At 45.1% G+C, this 13,829-nt stretch overlaps 1 protein-coding gene across 1 annotated transcript in view; it reads left to right on the top strand.

The window, feature by feature from the left end:
* STOM (stomatin) overlaps nt 1–7,120 on the top strand; it is a 28,351-nt gene extending 21,231 nt beyond the window's left edge. Inside the window, exon 7 of the mRNA XM_047768309.1 lies at nt 5,013–7,120. Within this exon, the coding sequence (XP_047624265.1) occupies nt 5,013–5,207 (195 nt within the window). The 3' untranslated portion in view covers nt 5,208–7,120. The remainder of the gene's footprint in view (nt 1–5,012) is intronic.
* Nucleotides 7,121–13,829: the final 6,709 nt, after the last annotated feature.

Below are 13,829 nucleotides of genomic sequence, written 5' to 3'. Positions count from 1 at the left end.
TAGAATTTATCATGCATACTCTATGTAGAATATTGGAGCCTAAAGAGTCCTTGGAGATTATCTTCTAAAGGTGACAAATACCTGGCCCAGATGCTGCCACTCTGCCCTCTTGCTCCCATGCCAGTAATTAACCACTGCACCATTTTCCCCTGAGCTTTGGCTTGACCTCAGAACCCTGCTGAAGCACTTCAGGTTACAACTCACAACTGCTTGGAATTGGCCCTAAAAAAAAAAATTTAAAAAAAAATGAAACTTATTGGCCATCCTCCTATTTATTTATTTATTTATTTTCATATATAATGACTTTTTTTTTCATTATCGCATCCCCCTATTTAGATGAAAACAGCGAAGCCCACAAACGTTGTGTAATTTCTTCAGAATCTAGAAAAACTAGAAACTAGAACTTGCCCTCTGCTCCTCATTGCCTCTTCCGGGACTTTCCAGGATGGCCTGAGCCCCTCATACAGACGTTCTCCCCAGTTAGGAAAGAGAGCTCCTGACGTATCTTTATGACAATAAGATGTGAAGGGCAGTTCCCGTTGTGGCTCAGCAGGTTAAGACCCTGACATACATAGCGTCCATGAGGATGCGGGTTCGATCCATGGCCTCGCTCGGTGGGTTAAAGATCCGGCATTGCTGTGGCTGTGGTGTAGGCCTGCAACTATAGCTGTAGTTCAGCCCCTAGCCTGGAAACTTCCATATGCCACAGGTGGAGCTATGGGGGGAGAAAAAATTACCATAAAGGAAGCGCCCGTTAGAATTCTGACCTGCTCTGCCCTCACTTGGATGGGGCCGTAGGGTTAATCAGGAAACAGTCTTATGGACACAGGTAGGGACCATCTTTGAGGTTTGAGTTTACCCACAGAATCGCAGTGAGTCTAATCCTTCCATAAAACTCAGTAACCCCCCCAACAACCATAAGGCCCTGTATTCAAGTTCTCAGGGTCAATAAAGGCCACAGTTTCTTTAACAAAGGAAAAGGGTGGAAGAGTCTATACATTAAGAGACTTCAAGAGTGAAATTCCTCAAGTGAATTAGCCATCAGGGACATGCAAGTTCAAGTCACAGGCAGATGCCACATGAGGCATCCACCAGTACAGCTTTAAAAAAAAGAAAGGGGGAGTTCCCATCGTGGCACAGCAGAGACGAATCTGACCAGGAACCATGCAGGTTCCATCCCTGGCCTCGCTCAGTGGGTTAAGGATCCAGTGATGCCATGAGCTGTGGTGTAGGTCACAGACACGGCTTGGATCTGGCGTTGCTGTGACTGGTGTAGGCCAGCAGCTGTAGCTCCGATTTGACCTCTAGCCTGGGAACCTCCATGTGCTGTGGGTGCAGCCCTAAAAAGCAAAAATAAAAAATTTTTTAAAAAGAATATAAATCGGTGCCACTCAGGAAGACTCAGGTCATGTGTCTCTAACAGAAGTGCACTTATTTGTTTACCAAAAGGCATATTCCCAGCAGCATTTTGTAATTAACCTCCGATTGGAAACCACCCAGATATCTATTGCTGGTTGGTTGTGTAAATAAACACGGTTTATTCATACAAAGGAGTACTGTATAGCAAGGAGAATCCACACATAAGTGCTCACAAGCATAATTTGAGAGAAAAGTCACAAAAGAGGACAGATTGTCCCAAACATGTTATGATACCTTAGCGGAACCTCTTTTTAAAGTTTTTGGACCAACTTCTTTTTTTTTCTTTCTTTCCTTTTCTTTATGATTTTTATTTTTTCCATTACAGTTGATTTACAGTGTTTTCTGTCAATTTCTACTGTACAGCAAAGTGACCCAGTCATACGTATATACATATTCTTTTTCTAACATTATCCTCTATCATGTTCCATCACAAGTGATTGAATATAGTTCCCTTGCTATACAGTAGGACCTCATTGCTTATCCATTCTTTTTTTTTTTTTTTTTTCACTTTTTAGGGCCGCATCCATGGCATATGGAGGTTCCCAGGAGAGGGGTCGAATCGCAGCTACCCTACACCACAGCTCACGGCAAGACCAGATCCTTAACCCACTGAGCAAAGCCAGAGATCGAACCTACAACCTCATGGCTCCTAGTTGGATTCATTTCTGCTGCACCACAACGGGAATTCTGCTTATCCATACTAAATGTAATAGTTTCCCCATTCATCCCACCTCCTCCTCCTCTTCCCCTTTGGCAACCACAAGTCTGTTCTCTGTGTCAGGACAACTCTTAATGACTGGAAATGTCATGCCTTTTGTGCTTGCAAATTTTTCCTTATTTCCCCTTTCATGACTCAAAAAAACACCTGGCTTTTTGGCTTTTGGGCTCACATCTCTGGGCCTCTGTCATCTGTTAATCGAGAGGGTGGAATGTAATGCAGATCAGCTTTCTCTGCCCTTCTCTCCAACCAGGCCCCTCCCCTCTCCCACCTGGACTGTGAGAGGAGACAGCAGGACTCACCCCACAGACCTGAAAATACCAGATTTTTTTGTTTTTCTTTTCTTTTTATGGCCACACCTACGGCACATGGAAGTTCCCAGGCTAGGGGTCAAATCAGAGCTGCAGCTGCCGGCTTGTGCCACAGCCACAGAAACACTGGACCCGAGCCACATGTGCAGCCTACACCACAGCTCATGGCAATGTCAGAGCCTTAACCTGCTGAGCCACAACCGGAACTCCCAATGAAAATGCCAGCTTTTGACATGATGGTCTGTAAATATGAAGTATTGATTAGCAGAGGACTATGGCAGCCTCAGCCAAAGCCCCACATACCCATGGGCAGCTTGCGTTGCTTTGTAAGATCCTACCCACAGCATCCACTTGGCCTATATTTAGACAGAGCCAGGGATGTTGTGTTCACACCTTTGGCAGCTCACTCAGAGCAAGTTTTCTAGTATCAAAATGTGTGCCCAGCCTGGTGAGTGTGATTTCCCAGCCAAGAGATGCTGTATTGATTGGTAGCGGGATGCAAGAGCTCTTCCCTATTTTCTGTGACCAGACAAAAAAAAAAAAAAAAGTGCCTAATTGGACATCTGAGATGACATGGAAAAAATCAGAGCCTTGTCATTCTCGTGGCTGAGTTGACTCATGCATTCTCTCCAACGCTTGCCAGTTTCTCTCAGGATGGCTGGCACTGGCCCCTCCTCATAGCCCGAGTAGGACATAATGGATTGCCTTGGTAAATTAAGGCTTCCATCGTCTTTTTTTTTTTTTTTTTGTCCTTCTGCCTTTTCTAGGGCCGCTCCCTCAGCATATGGAGATTCCCAGGCTAGGGGTCTAATCGGAGCTGTAGCTGCTGGCCTACGCCAGAGCCACAGCAACTCGGGATCCGAGCCATGTCTGCAGCCTACACCACAGCTCACAGCAACGCTGGATCCTTAGCCCACTGAGCGAGGGCAGGGGTCAAACCTGAAACCTCATGGTTCCTAAGTGGGATTCGTTAACCACTGAGCCACGACAGGAACTCCAAGGCTTTCATCTTCTAATTCAGGTCCTATCTCCCACTAAGAATCCCGCTCTCCCTGAACACACTTCCTTGGCAGCTGCAACCCAGAAACCTGAACTCAGCTTCTGTTCCCCGTTTCTCCCATCCAGTCACAGTCCTTCCCCTCCCTCACGCTATTGAATCTCCCTCCTGAACAGTGCCCTGGTCCCTTTCCTTCTCCATCCCACTGCCACTGACTGGCACTGAATCACTCTGAGGTGTTCTGCCTACAGCTCTCAGTCTCTTACTGATGCTCAGACATGTGTCAGAGTGTTTTCTCAAACTAGATCTGGTAAGGCTTCCCATCACCTATAGGATGAAGACCAACACCAGGCCATGCTGCCCTTCCCACCCAGCCCCGCTCCCCGCTCTTCCCACCCAGGCCCTGCGGCATATGGAGGTTTCCAAGGTCAGGGTCCAATCTGAGCTGAAGCCACTGGCCTACGCCACAGCCACAGCCACACAGGATCTGAGCCTCATCTTTGACCAACGCCACAGCTCACGGCAGCAACGCCGGAACCTTAACCCACTGAGCAAGGCCAGGGATCGAACCTGTGTCCTCATGGGTTCTGCTCAGGTTTGCTAACCACTGAGCCACACCAGGAACTCCAACATCATTCTTTTAAACGTATCCGGTGAAATTTAGATACCTAATGATTTCATCATCTAGTTTATAACATGACCAAAGCATAAGCTCTGTAACAGTTAGGAATTTTTCCTTTGTCCTTTTTCTCCTTGAACTTATATGTCCATTCCACCTCCCCCACAGAATCTTTTCCTAATATATGTTGTCATGAATTATTTTATCACCCTTCTACAACACATTTGGTACATAAGTTAAAATATTTAAAAATTTTCTCTTACTACAAACAGGCTCTCAATGAAATGAATGAGGAATGAATTCATGGCTTTGTGGATGGCTATTACGTATTGCTAGAATAAGATGAAATTCAGCATCAATTCTACCCTTATTTTTTGTTTTTACAGATATAAGGAGTAAGAAACCTTATTTACATAAATAAGTGAATGGAAATGGAAGGATTTTTTTTTTTAAAGTAACTTTATCCACCTCCTAGCAGTCACCCTGAATGTATGTGCTAAGAAATCCTATGGCCATCTCTCATATCAAAAAATATTTTCAATGATCTATCAGCTTGCAGTACAATAAGGTCCTCTTTCCTTTCTTTGAAATGCAAGAATTGGAAATCCATCTGACTTGCAAAAGGCTTTGTATCCAGTCTTTGGAGTCATTCGCTTTCTCCACCCCTACACAGTATTTTGAATTGTCCCTTTGTTTGGTGCCCCAGAAAATGGGAGAAAAGCAACAAATAGTAAAAGAGGCACATACCAAGGCAAATCAGTTATAGGAAAAAAAAAAAAAACACATATAGAAACTGAGTATCAGGAAATTGATTTCCTTACAACTATTCTGGCCAACTCCCTGGAAAGCTTTGTGTACCCCCTGAGCTGGACGTAGCCCAGTTTGAAAACTACTGTTGGTCTCCCGCCATTTTCTCCAGTTTGATCTCTCTTTGCCACTGTTCCGTAGGTCATTGCAGCTGAAGGAGAAATGAATGCATCCAGGGCTCTGAAGGAAGCCTCCATGGTCATCACTGAATCTCCCGCCGCCCTTCAGCTCCGGTACCTTCAGACACTGACCACCATTGCTGCCGAGAAAAACTCAACCATTGTCTTCCCTCTGCCCATAGATATGTTGCAAGGCATCATGGGGGCAAGAAAGTGAGCCATGTAGGCTGATGCAGACAGAGATGAGCTCTTCCCTCCTAAGGATGATGTGGGGACCAAACCAGCCTCTAACCCATAAGGAGGGGGTGGGGCAAGAACCTTGACTCCTCCCCCCCCACCCCACCCCACCCACCCCCCGCCTTCCTCTTTCCATATGTCAAGTGTAATGTTCTTAGAATGTGTAGCGATCCTAGCACCAGATGAAGATTGTTAGCTTGTAAATACTGTATGAGAGAGAGTGGTGATTTCTGTAAGATAATCTCTTACTCTAAAATATTTAAAAGTTCGTGTTCTTAGGTCATTATGGAATAGGTTAAATCCCTCTTCTTTTGAATTTCGTTGAGTCATTCTGGGCCCTCTAGCAGCAGCCAGGCCAAAAGCAAGAAGGTAAACTGTCACCACCACCTGACACCTGGCTGGACAAATGCTTTGGAGAACAGTGACCTCGGGCTACAACCAGCTTCTCTGGGCCACATGTGCCTTACTTCTGGGAAATCTTAGTTAAAGAAATTTTCCTGATATCTGTTTACCTTATGAATTCAAACCATGTTTCAGAATTATCCTTACTTGACAGTAGGCATTTTCTTGCCCATACAGTCAGCACTGGAGAAAATGGTCAAGATAAGGAAAATGATGACCCAACTCCAGAAAGACTTTTAAATCCACTGCTATCGAGGTCCTTTTAAAGTAATACGAGGGTTTTTTTGGTTTTTTTTAAACTTTTCTGGGCCTCTTTATGAGTAAATGATTCCTCTGTGGTCTGTCTTTCAAACCAGCTAAATACTTGTCACAAAAGTGCTTTTTTTCTCACTTTTGCCTACTTTCATATATCAGGTTCTAAATAGTTTTGATTTTTTTAAAATAAAATTTGCTCTAAGTTCTATAAACGATTGTTTATATACCATTTGAATAGCTTAAGGACTAATACTTTTAAAAAATATATCTTCAGAAAACCATTATATTTTACTGTCTGCATGCTATGAACTCTTGTACGCTGTGAACTGTCTTGGTCACCATTAAGTAGTGTGAGGAATTCACAGACTTTTTTAAAGGGCATGCAACATCCAATGAGCTTGGGAAGACACTGTCAAACTTAGTCTATTTATTTAGCTATAGATCTTCTTTTATTTGCCTGGTCTTTTTTTTTTTTTTTTTAATTCCTATTATATATGTTGATGCTGAAAAAGGAAGTGGTCCACCCTTCTGAACCACGGCTGCTGCGTCTGTAATAGTAGGAAGCATCCTCTGTTTCACAAATGCCTGTGAAGCTGAGTAACCTGGCATTTTCTTCCTCTTGGTCTGGAAAGCCAGCTGCTGACATTGGTACCACTTCCTCTTTGAAGCTCTGAGTTTACCTGGAGAAGTCTAAGAATAGCGGCTTCCTGACCCAAAGCCACCCTTCTTATCTGTCCTTAGCTGGGTCACGCTGTCAACCCCAGCCTATGAGCCTTCCCTCCCCTGCATCCCATTTCCAAGCTTCTTTTAGAAAAAACCTTGAGCCACCATGGGTCCAGGTGCCCGGCTGAGTTCATTAGATGTCTATGGAGCATTCTGGCTTGGAACTCAAGCTCCGTCTATATTTTGAATTTTGAAATAATGATATTTCTCTCTTTTGTGAGGTGACTCACTGCTGAGGACCAGGAATCAACCAGCTCTCCTGGCTAAAAATCTCTTCTCAGACTTAGAGGTTCAGTGCTTTCTATTCCTTAAGTTGCTCTGTCTCCAGATACCAAACAGCCTTTGCCCTCTGCCTTGTGGCTTCATAGTCCAAAGGGTTGGAATTCAGTCGCTTGGGAGGGAGGAAGCAGAGAAGGAGCTGAGCTCTAGGATGACAGTGTTAGTGCGAGAGAGTGCTTCCCAGGTGGCCTCCCTTTCCAATGCCGTACGTAATAAAGTGTGTGCTTTTACTCATTTTCTGCGGATGAGAGTCTGTTTCTGCCTGCACTTAGCGTAGATGGATTTCGTTCTTCAGAAGTGGCACATTGGTTCCTCCAGGCCCGGGTTGGCTGCTTCAACATCTGTGCGCTCTTCTGGGCCAGAGGAGGAGGAGTGGTGGTGGTCCATCTGCCATCTCTCGTGCCTTGGCTCCCCCGCCCCCGTGCACCTGCCCCCACATTCTCCCTGGGGACTTTGAGATCCATCCATACACCCCCTGAATCCTTGGCTGGTTCCATTTCCCTTCACCTTCATCCAAACAGGGCAGGAACTCACTTCTTGCTGTCACCCAGCTAATCACACCAGCAGACCGCTTACTTAAAAAGAAAAAAGTAGGAGTTCCCATTGTGGCTCAGCAGTTATGAACCTGACTAGTATCCATGAGGATGCAGGTTCAATCCTGCATCAGGGGGTTAAGGATCTGGCATTGCTGTGGCTGTGAATAGGTCAACAGCTGTAGCTCCTATTTGATCCCTAGCCTGAGAACTTCCATATGCTGCAGGTGTGGCCCTAAAAAGACAGAGACAGAGGGAAATAAATGATATAACACCAATGGGTGTTACCTGCAACATTAGCCTTGAAAGAACTGTCTTGAATTAATGGCTACCATTTGTGGAGCAGGAGGTACCCTCCTCAAATATTTGTACCTACATTCTATCGTTTTATCTTCCAAACAGTGTGACAAGATACTTCATCATCCCTTTTCTCAATGAAGACCCTGGGGCTCAAAGATTAAAACTTGCCCAGAGTCACATAGTGTAAGGAGCAGACTTGAGATTCAAACATGGATTTAATCCCAAAGCCTCCTAAGGTCTAAATGTAGCCTTGTGTGATAGCACCTGCCTCCACTGCTCCCATATACACACCACCAGCAGCAGGCATTTTATGTATAGGTCACATTTTTTTTTAGTTTAATGATTTTCATTTTTTTTCCATTATATCTGCTTTACAGTGTTCTGTCAACTTTCTGCTGTACAGCAAAGTGACCCAGTTACACATACATGTATACATTCCTTTTTCTCACATTATCATGCTCCATCATAACTGACTAGATATAGCTCCCAGTGCCATACGGCAGGACAGATCACAATTTTTTAAGACTGGCAAAGTTGATTTGACTACTGAAACTTTGCAATGATCCCCAAACAGGCCTTAAACTTTAGTTTTGGACCAGCTGGTGTAGGCCAAAGTTCCATCCAAAAGAAGGAAGTAGATGGGGTGTTTGTAACCATGTGTTGTAACACACTGGCCTGAGTGGCAGGATACTAGGGTTCCACAGATCTTTCAGGTTACCTGGTCCTTTAAACTATGTTATTTCTGTGATCTTCATTTTTTTCAAAGGAAACTATACACCAGTAAAATATTTAAACTTTTTTTTGTTTGTTTGTTTTTGTTCTTTTTTTTTGACCGCACTGCGGTGTGTGGAAGTTCCCAGGCCAGAGATCAAATCAAACCCTTGACAAAGTAGCCACTCAAGCTGCTGCAGTGACAACACCACATCCTCAACCGGCTGTGCCACAAGGGAACTCCTAAATGGTCTTTTTTTATCAGGAATAATTCTCAGGTTCACATTTATGACACTTAGTGGATGTCAATCAATGAGGTTGTTTTTTAAAAAAAATAGTTAATATCAATCAGAGTAACAAAAGATAAGCACAGTCTTGAATTAGGCTCTACATTCAATTTCTCCATTTTCTTTCAAGTGTCTGTGACCTTTGTTACCGCTTTAAAAACAGAATTTGAGGATTTTGAGAAAAAGGGAATTTGAGGAATTTGAGAATTTGGTGCAGTGGGTTGGGAATCCGACTGCAGTGGCTCCAGTCATTGAGGAGGTTGGGGTCCCATCCCTGGCCTCGCTCAGTGGGTTAAGAATCTGGCGTTGCCATGAGCCGTGTAGGTTGCAGACGCGGCTGGGATCCGGTGTTGATGTGGCTGTGGTGTAGGCCAGCAACTGTAGCTCCGATTGGACCCCTAGCCTGGGAACCTCCGTGTGCTGCAGGTGCGGCCTAAAAAAAAAAAAAAAAAGAGGAGTTCCCGTCGTGGCGCAGTGGTGAACGAATCCGACTAGGAACCATGAGGTTGCGGGTTTGGTCCCTGCCCTTGCTCAGTGGGTTAACGATCCAGCATTGCTGTGAGCTGCGTTGCTGTGGCTCTGGTGTAGACCGGTGGCTACAGCTCCAATTTGACCCCTAGCCTGGGAACCTCCATATGCTGTGGGAGAAGCCCAAGAAATAGCTAAAAAGACAAAAAAAAAAAAAAGAAAATTGCTGCTCTTAAGAGCTTTTCCCACTTTACCATTGAGCATGTAATGTGACGTCAGACATGTCATGCTCCTTTCTTGTGTGTGTATGTGTGTGTGTGTGTGTGTATTTTTAGGGCCATACCCACGTTATACAGAGGTTCCCAGGCTAGGGGGCAAATCAGAGCTGTAGCTGCCAGCCTACACCACAGACACAGCAACATGGGATCCAAGCTGTGTCTGTGACCTATGCCACAGCTCATGGTAATGCCAGATCCTTAACCCACTGAGCAAGACCAGGGATCAAACATTTGTCCTCATGGATACTAGTCAGATTTGTTTACACTGAGCCATGATGGAAACTCCATCATGCTCCTTTCTGAGCCTCATTTCCTCACCTGAAAAATAAGGCATTCCACCTGTTTGGGTCTCTTGACCTTTTAAGAACGTGTTGGACGCTAGAGAGCACAAACCTGTACCCAACTTTCAGGGCTGTGTCGACCCCACCGCCATGCCTGTCCCAGGACTTAAAAACCATTGGACTAGATGATGTCTCAGATCTTTCCTAATTTCAGCAACTCTGGGCTCAGATCGGGCTGGGATTTGCCTAAAAGGGTCACGCTTGCTAATAGGATACAGCCCTTGTCCTTCTACCCTATAGTCAGAAGAGTTTGTGGACAAACGCAATTGAAACACTAACAGGTTTTAGAAAGCTCTAGAAACTTAGAACCATGATGGAGGCTGGGAATCTTCCCTCAAAGATTCTAAAAAAACACAGGCTGGAAATGAGGCCTCTGAAAATTATTCATTGTCCTAAGACTATAAGGAACCGTTACTGTTAATTAACTTTTTTTTTAGGGCCGCCACATATGGAAGTTCTCAGGCTGGGAGCTGAATCAGAGCTGCCGCTGCTGGCCTATGCCACAACCACAGCAATGCAGGATCCACACCATGTCTGCCATCTACACCACAGCTCACGGCAACTCCGGATCCTTAACCCACTGATCGAGACCAGGGATCAAACCCACATCTTCATGGATACTAGTTAGGTTCCTTACCACTAAGCCACAATGGGAACTCCTTAACTTTTTTTTTTTTTGCTTTTTAGAGCCACACTCATGGCATATGGAGGTTCCCAGGCCAGGGGTCAAATCAGCGCTACAGCTCCTGCCCTACACCACAGCTCACAGCAGCTACAGCTCCTGCCCTATACCACAGCTCACAGCATCGCTGGATCCTCAACCCACTGAGCAAGGCCAGGGATCGAACCTGCAACCTCAGGGTTCCTGGTCGGATTTGTTTCCACTGCACCACCACGAGAACGCCTTAACTATTATTTTTAGCATCTGACTCCAAAAAATTCTCCCACAAAAGTGTTGTCTACCAGCATCCATTTACCTGCTTCCTCCCTCCTGGGGACTCTGATTTTGTTTAGGTACATTCCTCTTAGAGCTCTCAGCTCAGGGGGAGAGGAATCCAATCCCAGCTCCAGTCATGAACTTAATTGGCCGATGGATAAGTCTGTCCCCCAGCCCACGATCCGGTCAGGAATGGTCATGTAACCCTACAGAGCTCTTGAGATCTGAGGGGAGGTTTTTTGTGCCCTGGGGCATAATTCCTCCTCCCTTTTCTGGGGAACTTCTAGAAACAATCCTTTATCGTTTCCTTTGGGCATTGCCATGAATGGGCGTTGCCATGGATGGGTGTGACCATCCGGGTGCCTATAGATAAGTCATTACGGGATCAGGAGTGGCAGAGCCAAGAGAGTCGACAGGAGACCCAGACAGACCCATTGGGTTTAGTCAACCAAAAGGCCCCTAAACTATCATTTAGGAGGGTACTGAAGTGCCCTTTAGGTTTAATTTGAGTTGGCTTTCCATTGCTGATAGCCAAAAATAAAAATATATCTGATCCACAATGCAGTGGATCTCTACCTCCAGGTAAAGGACTAGATGCTTTAGTTTTCCAAAAAAAAAAAAGAGAGAGAGAAGAAAAAAAAAAATTTTTTTTTTTTTTTTACCATTTTTGAGTACTTACTATGATTCAGTTACTGTTTGAAGCATAATAGGTAGGCTCTGTTCTTATTCCCATTTTGCAGCTAAGGAAGCTACTGACAGTTTAAGATCACACTGCTGATCAGCGGTATAGCTAGAATTTGAATCCACGCCTGAACCCAAAATCCAGCTTTCAACCACTGTATTGTTCCACATCCAGTAAGGTACTATATGAATACAATATTACCATTTTGCAGGTGAGGAAACTGAGGCTCATAGAAACTTCTGGGCCCTCTCTCTAGTGTCTTGCACACCACCTGGAACAAAGTACTACACATATATTTGTATATTTTTATGTATTTATACATATTTATGTATTTATATGTGTGTGTGTATATATATGTGTGTGTGTGTGTGTGTATATATATATTTTTTTTTTTTTTTTTTACCTGAATTGGCCAAGGTAGGACGCAGGCTCCAAGCCCAGGCCAACCTCTTTCGAAGAGACCATTTTTGGCACCTGCAAGGCACTACCCAGTGGCTTCTGCATCGTGCGTGATGGACGCTAACGTTTCTCAAAAACCATTAGGAAGAGAAAAATGTGTGGTTGAAGTGATGGTCTTCCTCATTTTGCCTTTGGGAGAAAAATACAGAGTCCAAGCAACTCAGTTGCTTCAGGCAATGTCCTTTCTCAGAGTATGCAGCCCATTCTCTCTGAAGCCACAGACACCAATAAACCAAAACTGGCCAATCAACTGCCTTGATTGTCAATAAACAAAATTAAGACTGCATGGCAGGTTCACCTGCATTTGACCTCCCCCAGGTTTCCAGGAGCTGAGCTGGCTCAGTCTAGACAGGCCTCCACCTGCCTCTAGTGAAGGCCCTACAAGATTCAGGTGGTAAATGCTGCCTTGGTTCCAGAACTTTGCATTTGTCAGGTTGATAGTTTTGACCAAGTTGAAAGCAGCCCTTTGGAGTAGGTGAGGCAGGCCTTACAAGATCAAGTCCAAACCCCTTAGAGTAGCATTTGAGGCCCTCTGTGAATGCTGGGTTTCTCCACTCTCTGTTCCAGACGCCCGGGCTGCTGTCTGCCCTGAGCAGGACATTCTTCCTGACAGCTCCGTCTTTGTACTTTGCCCCACACTCTGCCTGAGATAACTTGACTCACCCCCCCACCACCTCCCACTCCACATTTCACCTGGAAAATTCCTTCTCCACTACCCTCGTCATTTCTGCAACAAATCAGTATCTCTGGAGGTGGGGCCCCTGGGGAAGTTACGCATTTAAAAAACTCCCCGGACAATTTGGGTGATCAGCCAGCTTTGAAAACAGCAATGTAAACACACACCCTCTTCCCACTACATAAACCCTCATACTGGTTTCTGTTCTTCTGGAGTCCTATGCTGCAGGAGTCTTCACTCTGTAACTTGATGGGGATGGGGTCGGGGAGGTGGCATGGAACAAAAGTGGAAAACATGGAGAGAAAAGACCAGAAAGGATAGAGGGGAGAGAAAAGGGGTCTGTCTCTCAGCAGTCATTTGGACTGGTTTGGAATCTCCATGGAGAAAAACTTTATAGAGACACAAGTTCACAGATACATGTAAGAGGGACTTCGTGACAACAGGTGCACGTGAGCCAAGAATCAGGGCCCAGGAGGACAGCGGGGGCTGAGGGGTCCCTCTCCACACCTCCAAGGCTACAAACTTCGGGAGCATCCAGGGGCACCTCTTGACAGCAGAAACACTCCTGGGAACCAAGGGAAAAGAGGAAGATCTAAGCTGATGCTACAGAGTGTGGTACCTTGGCCTACTTTCTACTATAGGGCATGTAAGTGACGCAGGGCCCCGCTACTGGCTTCAAACCCCTTACCCACCGTATTCCAAGGCCATGCCTCCTGGTGACTGAGTGTCGTGGGGAGATAAGCCACACCGCACTGGCTCCTGGGAGAGCTTCAACTCCTTTGTTGGCAGATTTGACTTGGGCTCGAGTTATATCTTTTTTTTTTTTCTTTTAGCCGCACCCGTGGCATATGGAAGTTCCTGAGCCAGGGATCGAATCCAAGCTGCCGCTGTGACCTACACCACAGCTGCAGCAATGCCAGATCCTTAAGCCACTGTGCCACAGTGGGAACTCTAAGAACATACTGAAGCAAACGGATATTTGTACACCAATGTTCACAGCAGCATGAGTCACAACAGCCAAAAGGTGGAAACGAGCAGAGTGTCCATTGATGGTTGAACAGATAAACAAAATGTGCTATATACACACGATGGGATATTATTCAGACACAGAAGGAAATGAAATTTAGATACATGCTATAAAATATACAAATACTGAAAGCATTATGCTAAATGAAATAAGCCTGACAGAGGACAAATGCGTGGTTCCACTTAGATGAGGCAGAAGAGGCAAACATACGGTGACACAAAGCAGAATAAAGGTTACCCGGGCA

The sequence above is a fragment of the Phacochoerus africanus genome, chromosome 2 (genome assembly GCF_016906955.1).
Source record: "Phacochoerus africanus isolate WHEZ1 chromosome 2, ROS_Pafr_v1, whole genome shotgun sequence".
Lineage (NCBI taxonomy): Eukaryota > Metazoa > Chordata > Mammalia > Artiodactyla > Suidae > Phacochoerus > Phacochoerus africanus.
The sequence above is the reverse complement of the archived record's forward strand: the minus strand, read 5'-3'. Positions and strand labels throughout refer to the sequence as shown.